Source organism: Ciconia boyciana, chromosome 8, assembly GCF_034638445.1.
Source record: "Ciconia boyciana chromosome 8, ASM3463844v1, whole genome shotgun sequence".
NCBI classification, from domain to species: domain Eukaryota; kingdom Metazoa; phylum Chordata; class Aves; order Ciconiiformes; family Ciconiidae; genus Ciconia; species Ciconia boyciana.
The window spans coordinates 53,080,293-53,102,372 of record NC_132941.1 but is presented as its reverse complement, the minus strand read 5'-3'; the positions used below and the strand labels follow the sequence as shown (position 1 = coordinate 53,102,372).

At 47.7% G+C, this 22,080-nt stretch overlaps 1 protein-coding gene across 2 annotated transcripts in view; it reads left to right on the top strand.

Moving 5' to 3' along the window:
* The window catches only part of SH3PXD2A (SH3 and PX domains 2A), a 273,440-nt gene that overhangs the window by 76,817 nt on the left and 174,543 nt on the right, over positions 1-22,080 (top strand). For both annotated transcript variants that reach the window (XM_072870729.1, XM_072870728.1), the window contains exon 3: positions 2,594-2,669. In XM_072870729.1, coding sequence (XP_072726830.1) covers positions 2,594-2,669 — 76 coding nt within the window. The remainder of the gene's footprint in view (positions 1-2,593; positions 2,670-22,080) is intronic.

The window sequence follows — 22,080 nt, the reverse complement described above, 5'->3', positions numbered from 1 at the left end:
CAGCAATTTCACTCCTTGTTTTCAATGTCGCGCAAACGTGTGCATGTTGCCCATTGGGATTTTATCTCATGTATCGAAGAAGATGAGAAATCTTCCATGCTTCCCGGGGACTTTGCACTGGGACGGGCTGTGTCCCCATGAATTGCATCGGTGGCCTCCCCCGCAGCCTCTGCCTCCCCCAGCTCCCTGCCATCCAGACCTTCCCAGCGGAGGCAAGAGCTGGGGCGGAAAGTATAGTCTAGGAAAGTTTAGCCAAACTCTTCCAGCTGCAGTTTATTGTATCTATTTTGCTGATATCCACCCTTTAGATAAATAGTGCTAAGTTATACACGTTGTGACTCTCTTGATGTGGTTAAAAAGGCTTGTATTAACCAAGCTAATCTAACTCCAAGAACAACCATGGGAATTTGACTATATCGGTTCCAGCTTGAATCAGTCACTGTGTAGTAAAGTGAGAATTGCTTTCCTGGCTAAAAGTGTAGCAACAGTGAAACTTCAAGTCAGTCGGTGGGGATTCCCTCCCCCTCTTTTTTTTTTTTCTTTGAACAAAACTCTTGCCCGTGCCTGACCTCAGACACCCGGAGCTCTACCTACAAGAAAACAAAATTTCCCATTTTCAGTAAAAAACGTGTCTCTGTAGGCAGAAAAGTGAGTTAGCTAACAATCTGCAAAGCTATGGTCTATTTATTTACCAGGCTGACTCCCTGATGGGGAAACATGTGGGATCTTTTAACTTTTTCTCCTGCACAGATGTTCCTTCTACTCCCAAGTTTCCTCTTGATCTTTGGTTTGTCGTACCATATGGTGAAAATGCTGGAGATGTTGTGTGCAGTGGAAGAGGAGAAGGATTCTGTGTGCTTAAAACAAAAACAGTTAAAAAAAAAAAAATCTGACTTTTTTTCCCCATGTTAGCAAAAAAATATTTTTTAAAGGAAATCTGTTGAGGTAGCAAAACCGCTGTTAACTCACACACCCTCACTGTTGGACAGGTAGCATTGATGAGATTAAATGCTGATTGATGAGCCCCCCCCATGCAGCTTTTTCTGCCACTTTAGGTATTTGTATTGAGCTGTAGATCCAGTTCAGGTGAGGAGATAGGGGTCCTGCAAGGTCAAGTAACAGGACCGCTTACTTTCCTTCCTTACATTCCTCAGAGGCCACAGGGCCTGTCGACTGTGGGCTGTGAAAGACATCTCTCCTGGTCTGTTGGAAACGAGTCACTGGGCTAGCAGGAGCTTTGGTGTTCCCCCAGCCCAAGGCAGCTGGAGCTCCTGTGTAGGATGAACAGGGACATAGATAGAGCATTGCATTGTACATCTAAAACGTGGGAGAAAATGAAATAGAATATGAAGATTTGGGTATTTATCTTGGTAGCACCACAGGCTGAATGACAGCGCAGAGGGTGAGAGAGGGTGCAGAGGGTGAATGGGAGGGGTGAGAGGCTCTGGCAGTTTTCAGGGCTGAGGATGGTCTCTCTTGGGCAGGTCCATGAAGGTGCCACTGGAGCAGGTGCTTCTTTCCTTTCTGGCTGAGGTTGTGTGTGGCCTTTCAGCTGGTGTTCAGCCTCAGTGGCACCAGTCCGTCCAGACTCATCACCCAAAGAGAAATTGTAGGGCTCATTTAGGAACATCAGGTCAGCACAGTGCTTTCCTAGGCTTGCTTCCATAGAAAGTCACTGGTGATCAGCAGTCTGCTCCACCGTGCAAGCTGGCCATAGCCATCAATACCCTTTTGAGCTCCTCAGGTTGAAGGCTGGTTGCAGCTCTGCGGTACAACAGGATCCTGAACCTGGTCAGCCCTTAGGGGTGTGTTAGAAACAGGTGGTTGTGGTGGGCAGGGTTTAGGAGCTGATGGGGCAAGGTCTTAGCTGATGTGAGTGAAACTCTGGCTCGGGTGGTCTGTAACCACGTGCTCAAGGGTGCTTGTCACAGGCTGAGGGCACATCCACCATGAGCTGTGCCTTCTGGCCATTTGTGGTGGTGTCCTCCGGGATGCTCTGCTCTCCTGGGGCTCCCTCCCTGCTCCCCTTTCTTTGGTGCTGTCCTCCATGTAGGGACTGCAGTGGAAGATGTTCCCCCAGATCCATCTCTCCCTGGGAAAGCAGGAGTCCTCTTACTGGACCAGGGCAGTGGGCAGTGCCTTGCCAGCAAGAAGGCAGAGTGGGTGTTTTATTAAATAACCTTTAATTTGGTTGCTTGAACAGCATTTTTAGCCAGGTGGGTGTTCTGTCACAGGGACAGGTAAAACCTGTGTCTCCACCAACATGGGCAGGCTGCAGATTAGAGACGAGGCATGTGTTTTGTAATGAAGGATGAGACCCTAATTTTAGAACAGCAGCAAGGCTGGGCTCAGATGTCTGCCTGGGCCCCGTCCCAGCTTCTCTGCATTCCACAAACTTGCCCTCCCTTTCTTGGAGTGAACTGTATCGTACCTTTTTATGTACAGACTCCCCTGCAATGGGACAGAGGGATTCCTGCTTTTGCTTTGCTTTGCTAATCCTCTTTTAAACCACACACAGAACAAGAGATCCCCTGGTCCTTATGCAGCCGGTCCATATTTTCCCCCTAAGGTGTTTGTTCTGTTTCCTTTGCAGATGCAGCTTCTGGACAAGTTCCCTATTGAAGGAGGCCAGAAAGACCCCAAGCAAAGAATCATCCCTTTTCTACCAGGTAATGCTGTGGGAAAAGCCCTTAATAAGATGAATGAGAGCAGCTGGGGACTGGCCTTACAAATGCCTTTTCCCTGGGAGCTCGTACATGCTGCCCTGTGATACCAGACCTCCACCTCCTCCTAAAATAACTGGCATGGTGTTTAGGGCTCCCAGGAGATCTTGCATCAGCTGTTCAGGTTCACGTTGGCTCGTGCCCTGCTGCACAAAGGGATTTGATTGCTTCTGGGGGCTGTGCCTGTGGGGTGCAACCAGACAGCCTGAGCTTGGGCCACCAGTTGGGAGGCCACTGGAGACCAGAGACACCGTCTTCTTCATTCTGGATGCCGTGGCTCTGCAGATGCTGTTTTTGTACAGCTCTGCAGACGCTGTACAATAGGGAATGAATAATAAGAGTTGCCACTGGGATATAAAGGAAACTGAAAGAAGGTTAAATGCAAACAGGGATTTCTGCAACGCTGGCCAAAAAGATAAGTAAATATCTCTTTGGCCTGAGCCATTGTCCCTCTGACAGCTTTCAGAGAGGGGCTGGATGTGATGGATATCCTCTCCTCAGGGTAACAGCACACACTTCCACACAGCTTCTTCCAGCAGCGACTGCGGGGATGGCATGGGGGAGATGAGCCAGACCACAGCATGCTCTTGGAAATGCACGCTCGAGCCAGCTCTCTATTGTCTGACTGCATGATTCTGGCTGTTGGTTTAAAGTTTGGCTCGCTGCACTGCCTGTCAGGATAAATGGAGTATTTTCAGCCCGTTAAAAAAGGTCCATTCTGTCTTTAACTGTAAAAAGGAGATCCCAAGTCTTCCCTAAAGGTCTGTAAAGAGAAGCTGGGATGGGAGGGCTTAGTCCTCTCCAGGAGCGTGCTGTGGTCCCCAATGCTGTTTGCAGGCAGAGGAGCTGCTCCAGATGTATGGTGAGCACAGTTCCAGGGCAAGCGGGGAAGCAGGGACTTGGAAACCAGCAGCGCAAATACGTGACGCAAGCATCGGAGCCACAGCAGGGAGGCACGGCAGCCTGGCAGCCTCCATGGGCCTTCTGGAAGGCAGCCCCAGGATCAGGGTTTGCTCTCTGCAGTGCTCTGTGCTGCATCCAGCTCCTCTGGAGCCAGGGGGAGGTGGTGTTGCCTTCCATTTCCAACCTGGAATGAGGAGAGGAGTCTAAGCGTGGGCTCTGTTTCCAGCTGTGGCACCAACAAACTCATAGACAAGTCACTCTGTGAAACCTCTGTATGATGAGGATGGATACTGCTGGCCTGCCTTTCTTTCTGGAAAGCATTTTGAGATCCTCGAAAAGCACTGTACAGGAGTGCAAATGGCTTTAGGTGAGGTGCTGTAGGATAATCTCTGTCTGCAGGTAACAGTTGTTCCTCTTGTATTGACCATCACTGACCCATTTCTTTTACTTTGTTCTAGAAAAATGTTGGCTGAATGCAGGTGACTGATGCTCAGCCTGTGTGCAGTTCTTAGTGATGGATGTCCTGATGTATGGGTGGGTGATATTTGCGGAGGATGAGATGCATCCCATATGCCCATTACAACACTTCCTACCCTTCCCACCATCCAAGAACATGAGGGAGATGGTACTGCTCTGTGTCCTTGAGGCGAAGAGTTATATCTGGAAAACATTTGGGTTGACTTAGTGTCCCAAAGAGAGAAGCTGCCAGAATAGAATAGACCTCAGCTGTATTTAATTTAAAATTTCTGTGATATACGTTCTACTTTTGATACTGAATCTCTGCCTCTTTCTTGTTGAACTGCTGAAATGCCCTTGTTGCTTTACCCGGGAACAAGGTGACTCAACTAAATGTCAAACAATGTCAAACTCTGTTAAATAAACTAGCTGCCGTAATTAGAATACGCATGGCATTTCTGCAGCCAGAGCTGTGGATTACTGAAACAAATACCTATCTTAATTAAAAAACAGCAGGGCAGATGTTTGTACTTAAATCCTACTTTGTGATCTTGCTTGCTTATTATGGGCCTGATTCAGCCAAGCTGGAGTGACTCTGCGTGCTGGGTTCTGAGTGCCCAGGGTTTGCCCGTGCCGCTTGCAGGCTTGGGCGACTTCCCCCCATCCAATCTCATTTAGAAAGTCAACGCATGCCAGCCTGTGACTCCCGCTTGTCAGTGATGCCGTGGTGCTTTCCTGAAATAAAGGCATGATCCGAGCCTGGGAATTGAGGAGCCTAGGCTCCTCAATTGCAACCAAATTGCAGGTCACTTTGCCATGGCAGAGGGTGCATACAGGACTAGTGACAGGTCACCTGTAGCGTGGTGGTCGCAGCAGCAGCCTGTGCAGCCACTGCTGCGTAGGCAGAAGTGGGTGGTGGTGGTACCTGAATCTCCTGCTGCAGCGAGTGGCTGGAAAGCGAGAACTGAGGGATGGCCGCAGCAAGTTGGGCCACAGGGCCACCCAGCCCTGGTGGTAGCCTGTTGTGAGTCCTGAAGGAGGAGTCCAGTCTCTCCCTTCCTACACTCTGACTGTTTAGCAGTCGCAGCAGGGGTTGGGGGATACAGGACGCTGGGTCTGTTGCTGGCATAGAGATGGAGAAGGGAATATGTCTACACTGACAGATGAACGGCCTTTGGGACACCCTCCTGGTCTATCCATGATCATCTGGATGGGAGACAGGGCATGCAGAGGGTCTCTTTGGAGGAAAGCAAGCTCCCACGGCTCCTTCCCACAGGGAAAGGGCTAGGGTGTGCTCAGCTGTCACCCTGGTACGGTGAGGAGCCCTGCTTGGCTATGCGACTGGAACAAGAGGCTGGACAGTCCTCTGGGTCCTGTAGCTTGGGCACAGTCATGCTATGTCTCAGCTTACCCTGCACAAAGCCGGGATGGTGGTGCATGATCCTTACTTACGTGGAAAGTAAAAGGTTTCCCATTGCCCTGTTCAGCTCCCAGCTGTACATCTCTCTCCCTCCTGCTGTCTGCAGAGGTTGCAAAAGTGTTTTGCTGCAGGTTTCATCCCCACCTGGGTGCAGGTGGCTCCTGCTTTGCTGATGTCTTATGTGTTGGCTGTGATTCTTGCTTTCCGCCCAGATGATAGCCCCCTTTGCACTCACCGCTGCTGGTTTGGGGTGGTTATATGGTTGCAAATTACTGGGCAAGGTGCCTCCCTGTTGGGGCAATCAAGCTTTAGTATTTTGACTGTGCTGGAAGCCTTTTACCCTAAAAACCAGGAAAGTGTAACAGAGTTCAGAGCCTTGCCCACCAAGGAGAGACCATATTGGGTTCAGCAGCAGGGAAGTGCAGTTTTTCTTTCCTCTAGACACCTTTATCTTATTTTTATCAATTTATTTCTTCAAATATTTTTCCCCACTCATCCCTCTTACACAAGTAAGGACTCTGCAGCTTTCAGTGCCATGAAGAGGTGCGAGGAAATAATAAGCAGTGTCAGGTAGTCCTGTAAAAGATGTCCTGTGGATTATTTTGTAGTTTTGTTTTACTTTTTAAGAGTCACTCCCTGCGTTCAATTTTTCTGTGAGCTTTTTTTTTTTTACCATACCAAGAGGGCAAAACTTAAATTTTCCTCCCCTTTCCCCATTTTATCTTTTTCCCATGAGTTTTTCCTTTCTTCTGATTTCCCTTGTTACTGTTGGAGAAGTCTGCATTGGGGGAGGTGAAGCAGAAGAAAAACACATAAGAAAACCTGTTTGTGGGGTGGCCAGAGAGCATTTTTTTAGTTGATGGTATGAAATTTTTGTTCGGGAGGATGGAGGGGGATTGTGGAAGAGTTAGAATAAAATTTGCTGCAAAAACCCTTTCTAGACCAAAGGCTATTTGATACTGTAAGAATACAGAGATGAAAAGCGCTGTACTGGTGGGACTGTTAGCTGAGCCCATTTGCAGTGCACTGATTTCTCCATGACCTCTCCCACTCCATATCCGAAGAGCGATCTTTGGATTGTGGACTCAAAGCTTTGCTACTTTTATATCTGCAGCAGCAGAGAGAAGAGGTTATGGATTTGGGCTCCCTTATTTCAGGGATCTTGAGGTAATTGATGAAGGAACTTCAGCTGGAAGGAGAAGGCTGGTCTGTTGTGCTTCTAGAGAACACAGTGGCAAGTACAAATGACAGATGGGGCGATGCAACCCTGGGATTAACAGTTTTGCAGTGGTTCACCCAAGGCTCCAGGGCTTGCATTGTTTTTCGTTTCTCTTGGCACTAAGTGGAAGAGCCATCTGGAGACAAAGCTGAAGTTGGAGGGATGTCAGCTCCTCTTGCTCCACTGTGTCTTCCAAGGCATGGCTTTAGGGAAAACGCACTGCATGGCACAAAATCATCCCGTTGTGCTGGTACTGGGCTGCAGATCCCTGCCATGGAGAGAAGCTTGGACTTTCCATGGCACAGAGGTCTGGGCATTGATGATGGCAGCCCCTTGATTTCTCCCCAGATTCCAGCTTGTTCCCTGCCTGGACTGCAAACCAGTTTTGAGCCCCACTGAAAAAATTGGAGATTTTTGCATAAGCTGTGCTGAAAGGAGAAGATCCTCATGGAGTGCCTGCTCTGCGGCTTCCCTGCTGCCTGGAGAGGGAGACATCCAGCTCCAGGAGACTGCTTTGTTTGCCTGATTTTCCTTACCCTTGGGAAGCTGAGTCCTATCCCAGGGGACCAGGGGGGTCGGTGCAGGCTGCCCTATGAGCTCGGTCAGGCGGCTGCAGAAGCAACACCCCAGCCTGGCTCCAGTCCCTGCCTCCAGCGCTTGGGAGCTTCTGCCAGAGGCACCTTCTCTCTTCCTATCTTTCCCACTCGGATTTTCCTCCTCCCATGATTAGGACAAGGAAAGAGGAAACCATCCTTTTCAGAACATGTGCTGCCAGTGGAGCTTGGTGGCTGCGTCCCGGGGCACCGGGAGGGATGCTGGCATGGTGGATGAGATGTCACCAGCCGTTGTCTGGCCCTGCCATGCCCTGATGACCTGCTTTCCCCCCAAGAAGAGAAACACCCCAGCACCATGTCAAAGGGGTCTCTAGGGCTTTCTGCTTCCTCGGCGCCGAGGCAGCAGGAGCACACAGCGTGCCTGCTGAGGCATTTTCAGGACAGGCGGCAAATACAGGGCAGCAGGGAGATCCCTGCAAGTAGTGCAGGTTTGGCCCCGTTTATTGCTCCCGAGCTGTGGTGTGTGGCTCGCGCCAGCGACGGCGGGCGGGGAGCGGGGTGAGCTGCTCCGCTGCGGGAGGGCTTTGCCCAACTGCTTAATCTCTGGGCGAGGCTCCCCGTTCCCCAGAGGAGCCCCAGCCTCTCCTCCTCGAGGTTTGCTGGGGGCCGTTCCCTGAGCAAAGCAGGAGCCGGGGGCAGGAGCCCGGCCCCGCTCGTGAGTCAGGAGGGCTGTGGGAAGGGAGAGGTGCAGTTGCAGAGGGTGCGGGAGGCCATCCCAGCACCGCCCAGATACCTGGGGCTGGCGAGGGGTGCCGGCAGGCGGGGAGCGCTGGCAGCGGGCGGGAGCCTCCCCATTTTGCACAATGCAGGAGGACAGGGAATAACCTCTCACCAACGCCGGCCGGGACCTTCCTCGCCTCTGTTTCTGCCGCTCACGGGCTGCAGTGGGGAAGGAGATCTCCTGCCGATGAACTGCATCCCAGGTGGATATGTCTGCTTTTCAGTTTTGGTTTGGTGTGTTGGGTTTTTTTTTTCACTCCTTTTTCCAATTTGCTGTCTTTGGGGAAGAGGAAGCTGAGGAGAAAGGCTCGAACAGGTTTGCAACAGCAGGATTTCATCCATGGTGGTGAGAGCAGCTTTTTTTCCTCTCACTTGTGTATATTCCAGTTTTGTTCCTTTTGTTTTGCTCCGAGCTGGAGGAGAAACAGCGTTTTGTTCAGAGATCTTGGGTGGTTATTCTTGCGCTGAAGCAGAGATGACAGGCTCATCCTAACAACCAGCACCATGGTGACCTTCGGATCCAGTGGTTCATGTTCCACCTGTGTAAATCGAGACCAGGATCAGCAAAATTAAGATGTGGCTGTGTGTAGTTTTGTCAAAGGTGCTGCATTTCAGCAGTGGTCAGTGCATGCGAGGCATTTTCAATGTTTATTCTGCCCACCTCGGGAGGCAAGGGGCACGCTGACTGTGAGGACCACGCTGGCCAAGGAGGACCCTTAGAAATCTCAGAGATATTCTTATTGTAGGCTATTTTCCTCTTTGGAGAGGTGGTTGCTAGCTGGGCATTTAAAAGGAAATGCATTGCCTGTCCTAATTCTTAGCTGGATTTTATGTGCAAAAATATATTTAATTTCAGACTTGTTTTCCATTTTTTATTATCCTCTCCTGCAGCGCTCTGAGCCAGGGTAACAAGGTGTTAGTAAGTGATTTTAACTTTTCTTTGGAGTCATTTTGAATTCCTTACTTACATGGAAATGAACAGTGTTGCAGCAGTTCAGAGCCAGTCAAAAAGTAGCTTAAAGGTTAAAAAAAAAAGGAGAGATCAGATAAAATTCTCTTTATCTTAGACCCAGTCATATCTTACTTTTTAGATTAAAATATGAGTTAAGTCATCTTAAGTGGCGTTCCTTTAATATGCAGGGGTAGTCTCTGCAGACGTGATAGGCACACACACAGAGAAGAGTCTCAGATGTCTGGTTTGCTGAGCCTTACCTGTGTAACACAAATAACTGAGATATTCTGCCCTGCTGTCCTGAATACAAGGCAGCAAACATTCTCAGATTGAGAAAGAGGGGCTCTGCTCCCCATCCGCTTCTACCCACCTGCAGTAAATCAGCGTTGCGGTCCCCTGTCCCCGCCGCAGAGGAGCTGCCAGGGGGTGGGGAGGTGACCCACGGTGCTGCGGCATGGGATGCTGGGGGCTTGAGCGGCTATGGGAGAGCCTTTTGGGGGCCACGCCATAGTGCAATATAATTTCCTTTTAACATACATTTTTTTCAGTTTTCCTGCCTGTTCTTTGAAAGGGGAGAGTGCCTCCAGGTTTAAAATGAACTTCTATTTGAGCCAGGGTAGTGTGTTACCAAGACGGCTAACAGGTCCGTGGCTTGTTTCCACTCCAGCTTATTTAGGATTTGGGTGATGCCAAGCGTCTGGTGAGCTGCTCTTCAGCAGCTCCTATTGTTTGAGAAAGTGTTTTCTATTGTTTCTTTCTATTTTCTGCCTTGCTAGGAGAGCTATTGCGGAAAATTCATCTCCTGTCTCTCACAAGAGGAGAATGGATTTCCTGTCGGCTCCGGGCTTGAAGGGAAGGCAGGGGCTGCTGGGAGGAAGCGGCTGTTCCTTGGCCGGGCGGCGGGAGGATTGATGATTTCGAGGGGGGCAGGCAGGCGCATTATTTTCTTCAGGCTCCGTGAAGATATTTTTAGGGTTTAAGTCTTTTATGGTTGAAAGATGAAGTCGTCAAGTGTGAGGTCATAGGATGCCCTTAGGCTGCTTCCTATTGAAGAAGCTGCGGAAGAGGCAGCCACCAGCGACGGCCGGCTTTCAGAGCTGCCCGCTGAGGAAGGGCTGTAACGAGCCCCACGTAATGGAGTGTGGGGGGCGGATTTTGGCTTTGCATGCTGAGCCTGTTTCACAGGCATCGTCAGGCCTTCTGGAGGTCTTTGGGCATTAATAGGGCATAAGCCAAAGGCCTGATTTCATTACAAAAGGAAGAAAAAGGGGAAAAAAATAATGATGCTGGTGTGTGCCCAAGTACCTGCTCCTCTTCCCTCTCTTTCAGTCTCTTCAGAGTCCTTTCTCAGTGTACAGATCCAAAATCTACCGGCTGACAGCTGAAACGAGGGGCTGAAATAGGAAAAACTACAGAATATTTTTCTGGGGCTCGTACGTGCTCCTCTCACACAGATTAAGAGCTGGTATTTTGCTCAACCAGAAACCACCTCTGGGCAGAAATCAGCATATGCAAAACCTGATGTGCCTCTCATTAGACCATTTGAGTCTCCTGATGAGAGTTTTGTAATGATCAAGCCACCGTTTCAAGGGAAAACAAAGAATGGAAGTGAGTTTGGGTTTGCTTGAAGCCAGAGCTAATGGGGATTTTTTTTTTTTTTTTTAGTGCTGGATGCTAGACCAAAAAGGCCAGGGCAGGTTTTCAGTGCAGCGTAGCTACTTGGACTCCTTGAGGAAATATACAGATATTTTTCCTCAGAAATTAGTTGGATTTTGATTCTTGTTTTTAAAGGCAATAAATAAACACAATTATAGACTTGAAAAGCAGTTTGAGCTGCATTGGGCTCGTCGTTTCCTCAGGCAGCCGTTCCAGATGAGTGTGCCCTCTACTACTATAATTACTTTTTAAAAATAACTCTGCAAGTCTGTAATCTAAAGTGGGTGGTATGTAGCAAGTCTGAGAGCATTCTGCATTCAACCCACAGGCTGGGGAGAGGGTGGCTTTATATAAGGGTTTGCTTGTCTCCATCTCTGGGTTGAAATCTGACTTTTTCCCACAATCCATCAACAAATGGCCCATATAATGAAAGTGCTTTTTAATACAGGAGTCAAGCTTGCCAGGGACTCGGATGGCTTTGCAGCCCCACAGGCTCTACATATTCCCTCTGGATGTTACTTCCCTGCCTGATCTTGTCTCTGTTATATTCAAATTTAAGCTGCCTGGGCAATAGAGGAGAGCAGAGCCCAGCTGAGATTCACAGCTAAGTAATAGTCTAGACCTCTGTTTGAATATGCTTTCAGCCCACTTTGCCTTTTGGCTGGGCCAACTGATTTATTTATATACTCATATGCTTAAAATAGGTTGTGCTTATTTTTTTCCTGTGGATTGGAAACAATGAACCTGGGAATTTGCTGCTTGATCGCAAGTGATTTCTTCTACTTTATTTTCTCTATCTATTAAGCTTTTCAGGTGCTGATGTTCTTAAGTGTGGTGTGTTTGCAGACCTCCCTGCTCCACAATGCAGCTATTTTCAGGCTCTCGTGAACACATTTGTCCTTACTCATAAGGGGATCTTTATACTCAGGAGCAGAGTGAGGGGATACTGCGGGCAGGGATTTGCCAAACTGAATCTATTTCCACTATAATGAAATAACCCATGGCAGTGTCTTCCACCCTGTGGGGTTTTTTTTAGAGTTGTAGTCCTGTTTAATGGGAAAGCTGAGGTGGAGAGAGGGAAATAACGTGAGAATTAGAAAGAGGAAACCAAGGGTAGGTAGATGAGGAAAAGAAAGTAAGTCCTAGAAGTGGGAAATTCAATCCTCTTGAGCTTCTCCCATTCAGAGAGGTGCTAATGTGGGCCCCAGGCTTGTACTCAGGATGGAGGTAATTAATGTTTGCTCTCAAATTTCCTTGGGTCTGAACTTAAGCACTTTCACCATGTCATTTTCTATCAGGGTTTTGCCACCTCTAAATAAAGAGCAGAAAATTACATTCCTTCTGCTTGTACATCCTAAGCATCAGCAAGCTCAGACTTGCAGGTTCCTTCTCATATTCAGGGCTCTGAACAGGGCTCAGCACAGGGCTGACCCGGAATAAGCAAAATATTTGCAGTTTGGTTTGGTCCTTGATGGGGTTTTATTGGAGGTGTTCGGGCTGGTGAGCAGACTTCACTTTTTCACTGAGTGCACCGTTAGATGTGATTCCCGCCAAATTCTTCCAACTCTTCTGCCATCTCTTCCCACCAAATGCAGGACAGCTTGGTACCCTCTCAGGCAAGCAGTAAAACCATCAGACCGGAGTCCAGGGTAGAGGCATTTGTGCCTGTTCCCACTAGGCAGTGTCGTCACCGCCAGTCTATTTAAATCATTAGATGCAGAGAGCAGAAGGGAAAATATTCCTATCTTAATCCTGGCTCCTACAAAACAGAGCAAATGCAGAATTGTGTGTTTACCAGATTTCCTCTTGGGAAGAGAAGTCTCCTATAGATAATAATCCTTTTAGCAACATCTCCAGTGAACGAGGCTTTGTCTGAAGAACAAAGAAAAAGTCGCAAGCTTGAAATATGCCTGAATTTCCTGAGTGTGCTCGCCGCTGCGTGCAGGCAGGAAGCTGTGTTAGTCTGGTTTGGATGTTTGCTCTGAAGTGGCATAAACAGAGTGTGGGGTCTCCCGGGATCCTGATCTGACCCATGGACCAGGGGATAGGGGTTCCCCTAAGCTGCAGCTACGAGAAGGACTACTGTAGTCATGCAGCTCTGTGCCCGTGTCCCTGACTGTCCTGTCTCCCCCTGGCCAAATTCATCCTCTGAAGATCCTGGGTGGATGCAGGAGCCGGCAGCAGAGATGAGCGGTGCAGCCACAGTAGACCCAGCACATGCGGGTGTTAAGCTGCCAGCCAGCAGGGAACTCATTTCCTGCACAATTATGAAAACAGCTGATCTGTGACATTTTAAGAAGGGGGAGAAAATACAGGGCAGGGGAAGGAAGGCTCCGGCTACATAAATATTTACTTTTGCACAACGACCCAGCCACCCCCTTCTCCCAGGGGCTGGGAGAAGAAGGGGTTGCTTGCTGCTGGCTCTGGTACGTGGTGACAGGGGATGGGCGAGCCACCAGTGGGCTGCCCGCAGCTGGAAGGAGCATGCTTTCTGCCAAGCAAAAGCTGCTCTGCTAGAGTGTGATACTGCCCTGCTTGACCCCCTGCTCCCTGCTGCATCCCACAGCCGGGGATGTGCTGCTGGACCTCCAAGAGCTTGCTTGAACCACCTGCCTGGGCCTCTCTTCCTGCTCCTTGGTCTTGCTCTAACAAAGCCAAGCTAGCGAGGTACCCCTGCTAGTGAGGTATATCCCTGCCCCTTCCCAGAGAGCAGCCTTGGGAAGGGGGTTGGGGAAATGAAGGCACGAAACTTTCAGGGTAGCACTGGTGCAGGCAGATGAGCTGCCCAGGATCTGGGGACTGCAGCATCTCATGTGATGCCACCACCACGTCACACGCCCACTGCCAGCCAGGTCTGGAGCAGACGTGAGCCATGTTGTGTGCAGAGGAGGCACTTGCTAGACCTGATTGAAAAAGACCCTTGGACACAGGTCAAAAAAAGACCCTCAGAGACGGGGAAAAGATATTCTTTTGATCATGGCATTGTTCAACCTGATATAATCCCAGTTTTCAATTTCTTTCCCTCACCCTAGACAAAAATGTTGGTTTTTCCAGCCCTGTCAAAGAGGGGGTGAATTGACGCTCTCTGGTCTATCAATGCTGCTCAGTTGTCCTTTCATCAGCCCTCCTCGGCTGGGGTGGCTGGTGCAGTGCCATGCAGATGCTGTGTACATTTGACACGGTATCTGACCGCCGGGGCAGCTCCAAAGTCCCTCCTGTGTGTACTCAGCGGGTGGAGGGAAGGCTGTGGCATGCTTTTCCTGAGGTCCAATTAATCTTTGTTTGTAGCCAGGACTGCACCATCTAAGCCATGTTTCTGCAGTACGGCAGTCTGCAACGGTTGTGTCAACACGGGGTGACCTGTATGTAAGGAGATTCAGTGAGTCCCAGTAATAGTGACACCGATCCACTGGTGGGTCTCGGCGCATTCTGCTCTCCTGGTGGTGTCTATGAAACCAGAACAGTTGGAATAGGTGGGATTCAGAGATTTGTTTCATGCAAGTGGTTGATGTGGTAACAGAGGTACCTCCAGCCTGTTCCCCTCCACCCCTTTCATCAAGGAAATATTGGCTAAGCTCACTCCCCAGGACATGCACCATCACTCAGTGAATAAACACAAGGGATTTGTGTTGTCGGTTAATTCTGCTGCTGGCAATCAAACCCTATCCATGCTTAGATGACATCTTTTTTCTTGGAAAGGGACCAAGGTTAAGAAGACAAGGAAGGCAGGTTAGTTAAAATATGTCAAAGTCTCTTGGGTGTAAGTAAAGACTATAAATAAAAGCCTTTTAACTTGGAAAAGAACTTTAGAGTGATATGATCAGGTTCAATTTAGTCCAAGTATTGCTTTATGCCATTAAGCTGTTATCAAGTTTTGGTTCCATTGCAATAGTTTTATGGCTTCAGTGCAGTGGGAACAGTTGCAGCCTTTATGGAAGTAAAGCATTTCCCCTGAAATGTTTGCAGTGAAGACTGCTGTATTGTGCAGGAACCTGGGAGTGAAACTGCCTGGAAACGAATAGCCGGGGAGGTGACCTTCTCTAGCTCTTTTCTTTCTCCATTCCAGGGTAACTACACAATCTAAGGATTTATATTGTGAACAATGAGGGGATTTAAATGAGGTTTAGTTTTACATTCTCGTTAATGAATCCTCAAACTTAGTAATAAAAGCTGAACGTTTTTACTTATTTCCTCTTAAGCTGCAAGCATGTCTGATTCAGCAGCATCTTGAGATGATTTGTCAGGATGAGAAAATAAGTCACATCCCTCTTCCTCTTGGGATTAATAGGGAACTAGAATAATCCTGTACCCATAATATTATTTCAGTTGGGTTTGCATAATAGCCTGGAAATGGTTATACTCAATGCAATGCTTTGTAATGATGATGTTTCATCCTTTGAAGTTAGATTAATTCATGTCACAGAGTCAGATTCGCACAAATAATAAACCACTTTTTTTTTTCCCCAGTTTTTCCTAACTAGCCCTCATTTTCTGATCCAAGTTTTACTATGCTCGATTAGAAGTGAGTGGATTTTAATGCTGTTTCTGCAGGTATCTAGCACCATCACAGCCAGGAAAGTCCCACCTCACATTTGGTGTACTGACATGTCAGTGTGGCTGTGGGTTTAGGAAGATCCTGGTGTTCCTAAGGAGTCTTGCTGCGTGCATGCCTCTGCTCTGCAGAGCATGAGTACTTCCACCAAAATTACTGTAGTTGACCCTCTCCGTGAGCCAAGGTTTTCCACATGCATCTGGACCATTATTCCTGGCTTAGATTAGGGAAAGTGAGAGAAATCAGGCCCCCCATAATTACTTACAAGCTGTGAGCTAGGCACATATGTAAATATTTTCAGGGTCACAACTTAGCTCTTTATTTTTAATATACTTTGTTATTAGTAATAATTTTTGAAGAGATAGAAAATCCCACCCATAAGTTTCTGTAGCGTCAAGCCTACTCAGCCTTGACCTCTGCTCCCGGTGGTATCATTGGATTTACTGTTGACTTCAGCAGGAGCAGTCACAGCGGGTCTGAGCGCTTTTGAAAACCCTTTCCCTGTGTTTTTCTGTATAAAACCCATCACTGTAGCTGCCAGATTATATGACACTAGGGTTTAAAACGACTTAAGAATGAAATCAAACTGATAAGAAGGCTGAGATGTAATAAAGCTAAGCAAAGTAAATTTGCTTTCTTTCTAAGACAAAGCGACTTTCACAAGGTTTTAATTTTCTCTGGCCCAAGTGGAAAAACAATCGAGTTTGGTTCATTCTGCACGTGCATGCTGGGCATGTGTTGATACTGCTCCTGTGAAGCCCTGGAGATGACGTCCTGTGCCCGCCACCACGCGTGGGCTTACCCCAGGCACGTGGGAGCAGGTGAGGGGGGCTGGCAGGGGGCTGGAACCCACTTAGGGGGCTCGTTTTTGATTTCTCTCTGTCCCCCAATGATAGGGTGCGATCTTGGGAATCCAGTTAAGCCCATGTTTAGTCATTAATTCTGCCCAAGACTCGTCCCTAGTTTTCCCCACTGCCAGCGGTGCTTTACAAATAGGAAACAGAAGATCTGGGGACTCAGGTGGGATACAGAGGGTCCAAATCTACCCCCAGACTCTCTGCACTTCTTTTACTGGGGAAAAAGAGAGACAAACTAGAATTGCCATATCTCCCAGTGGCGTTAAAAGAATAAATCATTGTGTAGCACTCAAATACTGCAGCACTAAAGTCCTTCTGTAATTACCTATGCCCGCCTGGTGCCTTTATTGCCATGCGTAAAGCCTCCATGCTCACATCTGTTTGCAGATGTCCTCTGGAGCAGGGTGGTCTCTTGCTGTAACAGTGATGATAAATACTTTGCTCTTATGGATTAGATTATTCCTCACCAAGTTGTTCTCTGTTTCACTGGAGGTCAGCTATACTCATCATCTGTTAGGATTTTCTCCCCCTGGGCCCCTTTTTTTTTTGCAATTAAACCAGATCCTTTGTTCTGTGGTGTCAGCAGATAGGAGCTTTCCTCCAGGCAGCCGTGAAGACAAAAACGTGCAGGCAAGGGTGTTGCCTCTCTTTGCGGGTTTCTGCTCCTCTTCTCCCATCACCAGCTCCCCGCGCACGATGCTCGCTCCAAGAGGTGGTTGTGTGCTCTCCATACCATCCCTTCCCCAGTTCACCTCCCCTTGAAAAGAGAGTCCAGATGTTATAATCCTCTGGTAAGCCCTAAAACTGGCAGGATTTTTGTGTTTGTTTCCCTCCTCCTGTTTTATTTTCATAAGCCCATAGATTGACTTTATTTCTCTTAAAGGTTTCTAGGCTGGGAGACTGCTATTCATCCGCTTTTAATTAAAGCAATATAGGGAATTAGGCCTTTCACAGGGGTGGTTCTGGTGATGGCTATGAGTGTTTTTGTTAGTTTTCCTCCCTTCTGAGCAAATGCTTGGAAGTGTGAGTTGGAGCTTAAGCTTTTTAATTACCAGGGAGTAAATTTACTACATTATGGTGAAGTGATTTCTTTGCAAAGGAAAAATTGGTTGTTCCCTGCTGCTGTGTGCAATAGCATAACTAAGAGAGAATGGTTCACTGCTGCATCCTCAGAGGACAGGAGGGTGGCGGGTGCAAGGAGGGAATATGAATTTGGGCATCAAAGGGCTGAGGCAGTTGGGGGGGTGGCTCAGGGTGATCTGTGGCTTTTGCAGTACGGCGTGAAGGAGGGGAGGTGGTGGGAGCCCACTCCCTCCTCCTGGCAGTGCCTGGCTGTTTCCCACAAGAGCCTGGTTTAGATTAGGCTGCCCAAGGCACAGTTTCTCTCGACATTGGTACCACACTGAAAGAGCGTGGGTGTAGGGCTGAGAGCGGCACGGGAGAGTGAAGTACTGCTTTTCCTAGGCGATTTACAGTCTCTTACTCCCTATTTGTCCTCCTTCAAAGCAATGCTCTTGGGCTCATAAAACACAGCCTCGTGCAAGCAGAGGCTGGTGCAGACAGGGTGTAGGAACTTCCCATTGGCATATGGGGATCACAAACTGGGCTTTTTCTCTGTGTTGGGGAAGGCAGTGAAAGCCTGCTTCCCAAGAACATGATTATTTTGGGTGAGCAAGCAAAGGATCTCAAGAGCAGGTCTCCGTCTGACCTAGGGAAGCAGCTGGCTTTTCCGCCTGGAGTGTTCGAATTATTTCAGGATAGTTTTAACAGCATGAAAGACTCCAGCAGGAAATTTTCAGAAGAGCCCAAGTGTCATCTGACCCCGGCTCCTGTTTTCTAAAGTGTCAGTGTGTTCCCAGTATGTGTTTGTGTGTGTGTGTTTGGAAATTTGACTTCTGTTTCAAATTGGTTAGCTATTTTAATACAATGGAAGGAAAGCTACTACCCTGAGTGTCAAGAGCATCAGTATGCTTGCAGGAAAACCTGTATTTATCCATGGGTCCTTGGGGAGGGGGGATAATCCTCTTCCATCTCATTAACTCCTGTCTCTTGCTTCTGTCCTTCTTGCACGTTGCTTGTTTCCGGCACAAGGATGCAGCTTCTCTTGGCTTCCTCAGCCCCATGAGCCACACACAGGACCTTGTGGTGCTGCAGAGTAGACAGCACGGGTGTTTGAGTCCCTTTCTGAAGTCCTTTGGGTCCATCTCAATGCCAGCATGTGATGAAGGAACTGTCCCCCCCACGCTCCTCTCTTTTCTTCTCTCATCTGTAGCCTGAAACGGTTTGCTGTCCCCCAGAGGCTCACTGATGCTGCATATGTTTCTAATCTTGTGGCGTAGCCGGGCTGGATTCTCACTCGCAGCAATGAGACATCGGCTCCAATGTCTCTCAGTTTGGTTCTGATCCATGCTAGTCCCAGGGCCAGACTGCTCTCATTAATGGCTTTTTCATTCAGAAATGTGCACATCCCTTTCTGCAGCGTTTCCCTATTGCAATGCCTAGAAAGGGCCAAGAAAGAATTTTTCTTTTCACCATTTGCGATGCCTGGGGTTCCTCGGGGGCTCTGGGTTTATTCTGTGGTTTGTTACTAATGCAGGTTTCCTGGGGGTTATAAGATGATCTAAAGCAACCTGACTTGTTGAGCTGACTCAGAAGTGACCCTCCTGAATCGCTCCCAGGCAGCTGAGCTGTCTGAAGAGTTGACTGCAGGGGATTGATCTGCTTGTCATTAAAAACAAAATGTTCTGTATGCCTTCAAAAATATCAGAAGTAAGTTATATTCTTTGTTTTGTGAATATTTTCAAAAAGGTCATTTCGGTGCCCTCTTTTTCAAATAATAGTTATTTAATTAAACTCCAGTGCAATATCTGGAACGCACCTGTCTTGCCCTCTTGGCACATGAACAAAAATTAGTAAAATGTGAGTTAAAATAAACAATGTGGAAAACAGTGTCATCCAAAGAAAAATTTAAAAAAACACCTGCTGAACTGCAAAAGAAACACCTGTGAAAAAGACTCATCTGGTACTTTTTCTGGGTAAATTACATGAAAAAGAAGGTACTTGAAACAAGATTTGTGTATTGACTCAGACTGATTTAAGGATCTGCTTGGGATTCAGATGGATCTCCTTTCAGAGAAGGGAAAATAAGAAGACTGGAAAGTGCATACTTATGAAGTGCTCAAGACGTGTGTGTAAGCTAAGGCTTGACACAGCATCAGTGAGTGAATGGAAGAAGTCCTTTTAATTCCCCTACATTCTGGATAAGGTCTTTAACAAGTGATCAGGCTCATTGCACATAGTCCTTTGCCCCTGTTAGTCTTCTCCTCACTGTGTCCCTTCTTCATCATGTCAGGTTCAGCTTGGAGACAAAGTCATTGGAACTGGTCATTACTTGAGTGTGTGCTAAGGTCGGTTTACTGAAACCATGGGCTTTGACCAGGTGAAAGGGGTAAACACAGTGGTGACTCAGACCTAAACTTCTCTTCATGTCCTAAATATACTGGATGTGCATCCTCCTTACTTGTTGTAGTGCATTGGAGAGGTGATTTTGGTTTTGGACTGCCTGAGGAGGTGAGGAGCCTCCATCTTTGGTGGTCTATAACTACAGATTAAACAGACTTCTTCAGTAGTGCCATAGGTAGAGTTGATTGTGCCTTGAATCAGGGTAATGGGTTTGCTGGTCTCTTGAGCTCCCTTCCAGTGCTGTATTTCTGTGATTTGGTTTTTTGGAGCCATACTGTGAAAAGATTGGGATGAAGATTAGTTCAGAGTGTGTAGCAATTGGACATGAAAGGTCAGTAGTTTATGGTTGTAACATCATGGCCTCAAAAAGAAGAATTTTAGTTTACCCAGTAGTAGAAACTTCTCAAGATCTGATGTTTTCCTAAACTACTCCAGGTTTTTAATCCAAACCCCATGATTTCTGGACAACACCCCTCTGATTTGTAAGTGGCACCAGTATAATTCTTGTCACCACAACACCAGTCCCTCAGTTGAATGTGCTCTTTGAAGTGTACACGTATGAATATTGCATTCAGGTCTCATGTCACAGAGCAATCATTGTAGCAGTTGCAAGAAATACTTTTTATTTCCTCTTTCTTCTCTTCTCTGTCTATAAGGAAAAAGCCCAATCTTTCAAATCCTTTTCCAACGGCATAGGTTTATGTAACACAGCAGGTAATACTCTCTTGTGCGTCTTGCAAATGAGTGCAGTGGAAGGTTTTGCTGCATGGTGGGGGCTGTTGGATGCCTGAGGAATTTCTCTGCTGGTCTCCACTGGTCCCACTTCCCTTCTCTCCCCATCCCCATCCCTTCATACACAGCACCTCACCAGTGGTTGAATCTTACCCAACGTTGCTGTGGCAAGTGCAGCATCACCAAGCTGCTGAACAGGCAGCCTTTAATGCTGTGTATTTCTTGCAGTCGGGTAGTTTTGAGGTATGACCTGGATTTTGTTTTGCACAGGTGCCCAGTGTTAATTCAGGTGCTCGGCACCTCTCTGCTATGTATTAACTTGTTCAAAAGCCACAGTGGAACTGAGCGTTTTGATTGTGAACAAATTAATCTCAGAGACTGTCTTGTGTTTGTACAGTGTCTGGGATGGTGGGTTTCTGCTCTGGGCATAAATATTTTGGAAAATATCTTCAGGTTACTTGCAGAAGGACCGCTCCTCTCCAGCTGTCTCCCCCTGCCCTCACACTGCTGGTTGGGAAGTGTCATTTCCACTGTGCTGATCCCGAGAAGGGACCCACTTTTACCCTGCTCAGGGAAAAAGTGAGGGCTCATTCTGCTCAAATCAGCACGGAAAAATATTACGTGGGGTGAGGCTGAATTCCGTCCAAACATAAATAGAGTAGCATGGCCCAGAATATCTTTTCAGTCTAAATCTTGCTCAGCAGTCGAAAGTCCCAAGTACCAATAAAGTCACTGACTAATGAACATTACTCAGTTCCTTTGGGTGCTTGGCGAGGGGCACTCATAGTTTCCAGTCATACGATTACTCCTTTTTACTTTAAGCCGTCCTGTTTTCCTTTAGTCTTTCAGCCTTAAAGAAACATTGAGTAACTTTGTGTTCTACTTCTTAATGGCAAAGTCAAGGGATCCCAGAGACACAGATCTTTTTGGCTTCCTTTCCTGCTACCTGGAAACACCTTCTTTATCTCTGGTGCCAGTTGAAGTGTTAGTTTTCCGGTTTATTTTCCCTCACCCTTTCTGAGTCTCTCTTTCTTGCCCCCTTTCCACTGGAACGGAAAACAAAATTGGGATTTTCCAAGCAGAAGCATGTCTCTGAGATACGCAGTGGAGATGAATCGGCACCAGGACATTCGCTCTGCACACCGGGTATTTGATGAGGAGAGAGGAAGGGATTAAAATCCGAAGCTGAACTGAAATTTGACAAATTATCTCAGTAAAAACCTTAGCGAAGGCCAGCCCCAATTTCTGGACAGTTCATTCTTGAGTGCCTGTGGAGATAGAAACAACAGCCAGCCTCCAGATGAGTCATTAGCCTGGCACACAAGGAACCTTCAATTCAGTTCCTTGTGGTCTCTTGCAGGAGTTTACCTGCAGGAATAAACATCTGCATTGTACAGCTGAATGAGACCTGTGAGTCCTTGAGCTGTCATTGATACCTTGTCCTGTGTCGTTCAGAACTGCAGCATGGCCCCAGAGTTTAGTGACCTTCAGCATCCAGTCATGTCTCCAGGGACCTCGTGCCAGGTGGTGCGTCTTTGGATGGGCAGTGGCTCTGCGGACAGTCTTGCACTCCTGTACCAAGTGGAGCTTCTGGTGTGGTGATTTCAAGTATGCAACACATTGCCTTAGATAAATTCACTCCTGTTGTGCCACCGAGATACAGGTACACATCAGAGGGAGGACCATGAACGTTTTAGGTAGTTGTACGACCCAGGAACTTGTTTTGCACCTTCAAATCGGAACACGGGTCCATGAAATGGTGGCTGGAGCTGCGTCACCAAGTACGGTCCTGGGCAAAGCCAGATCAGCCGTTT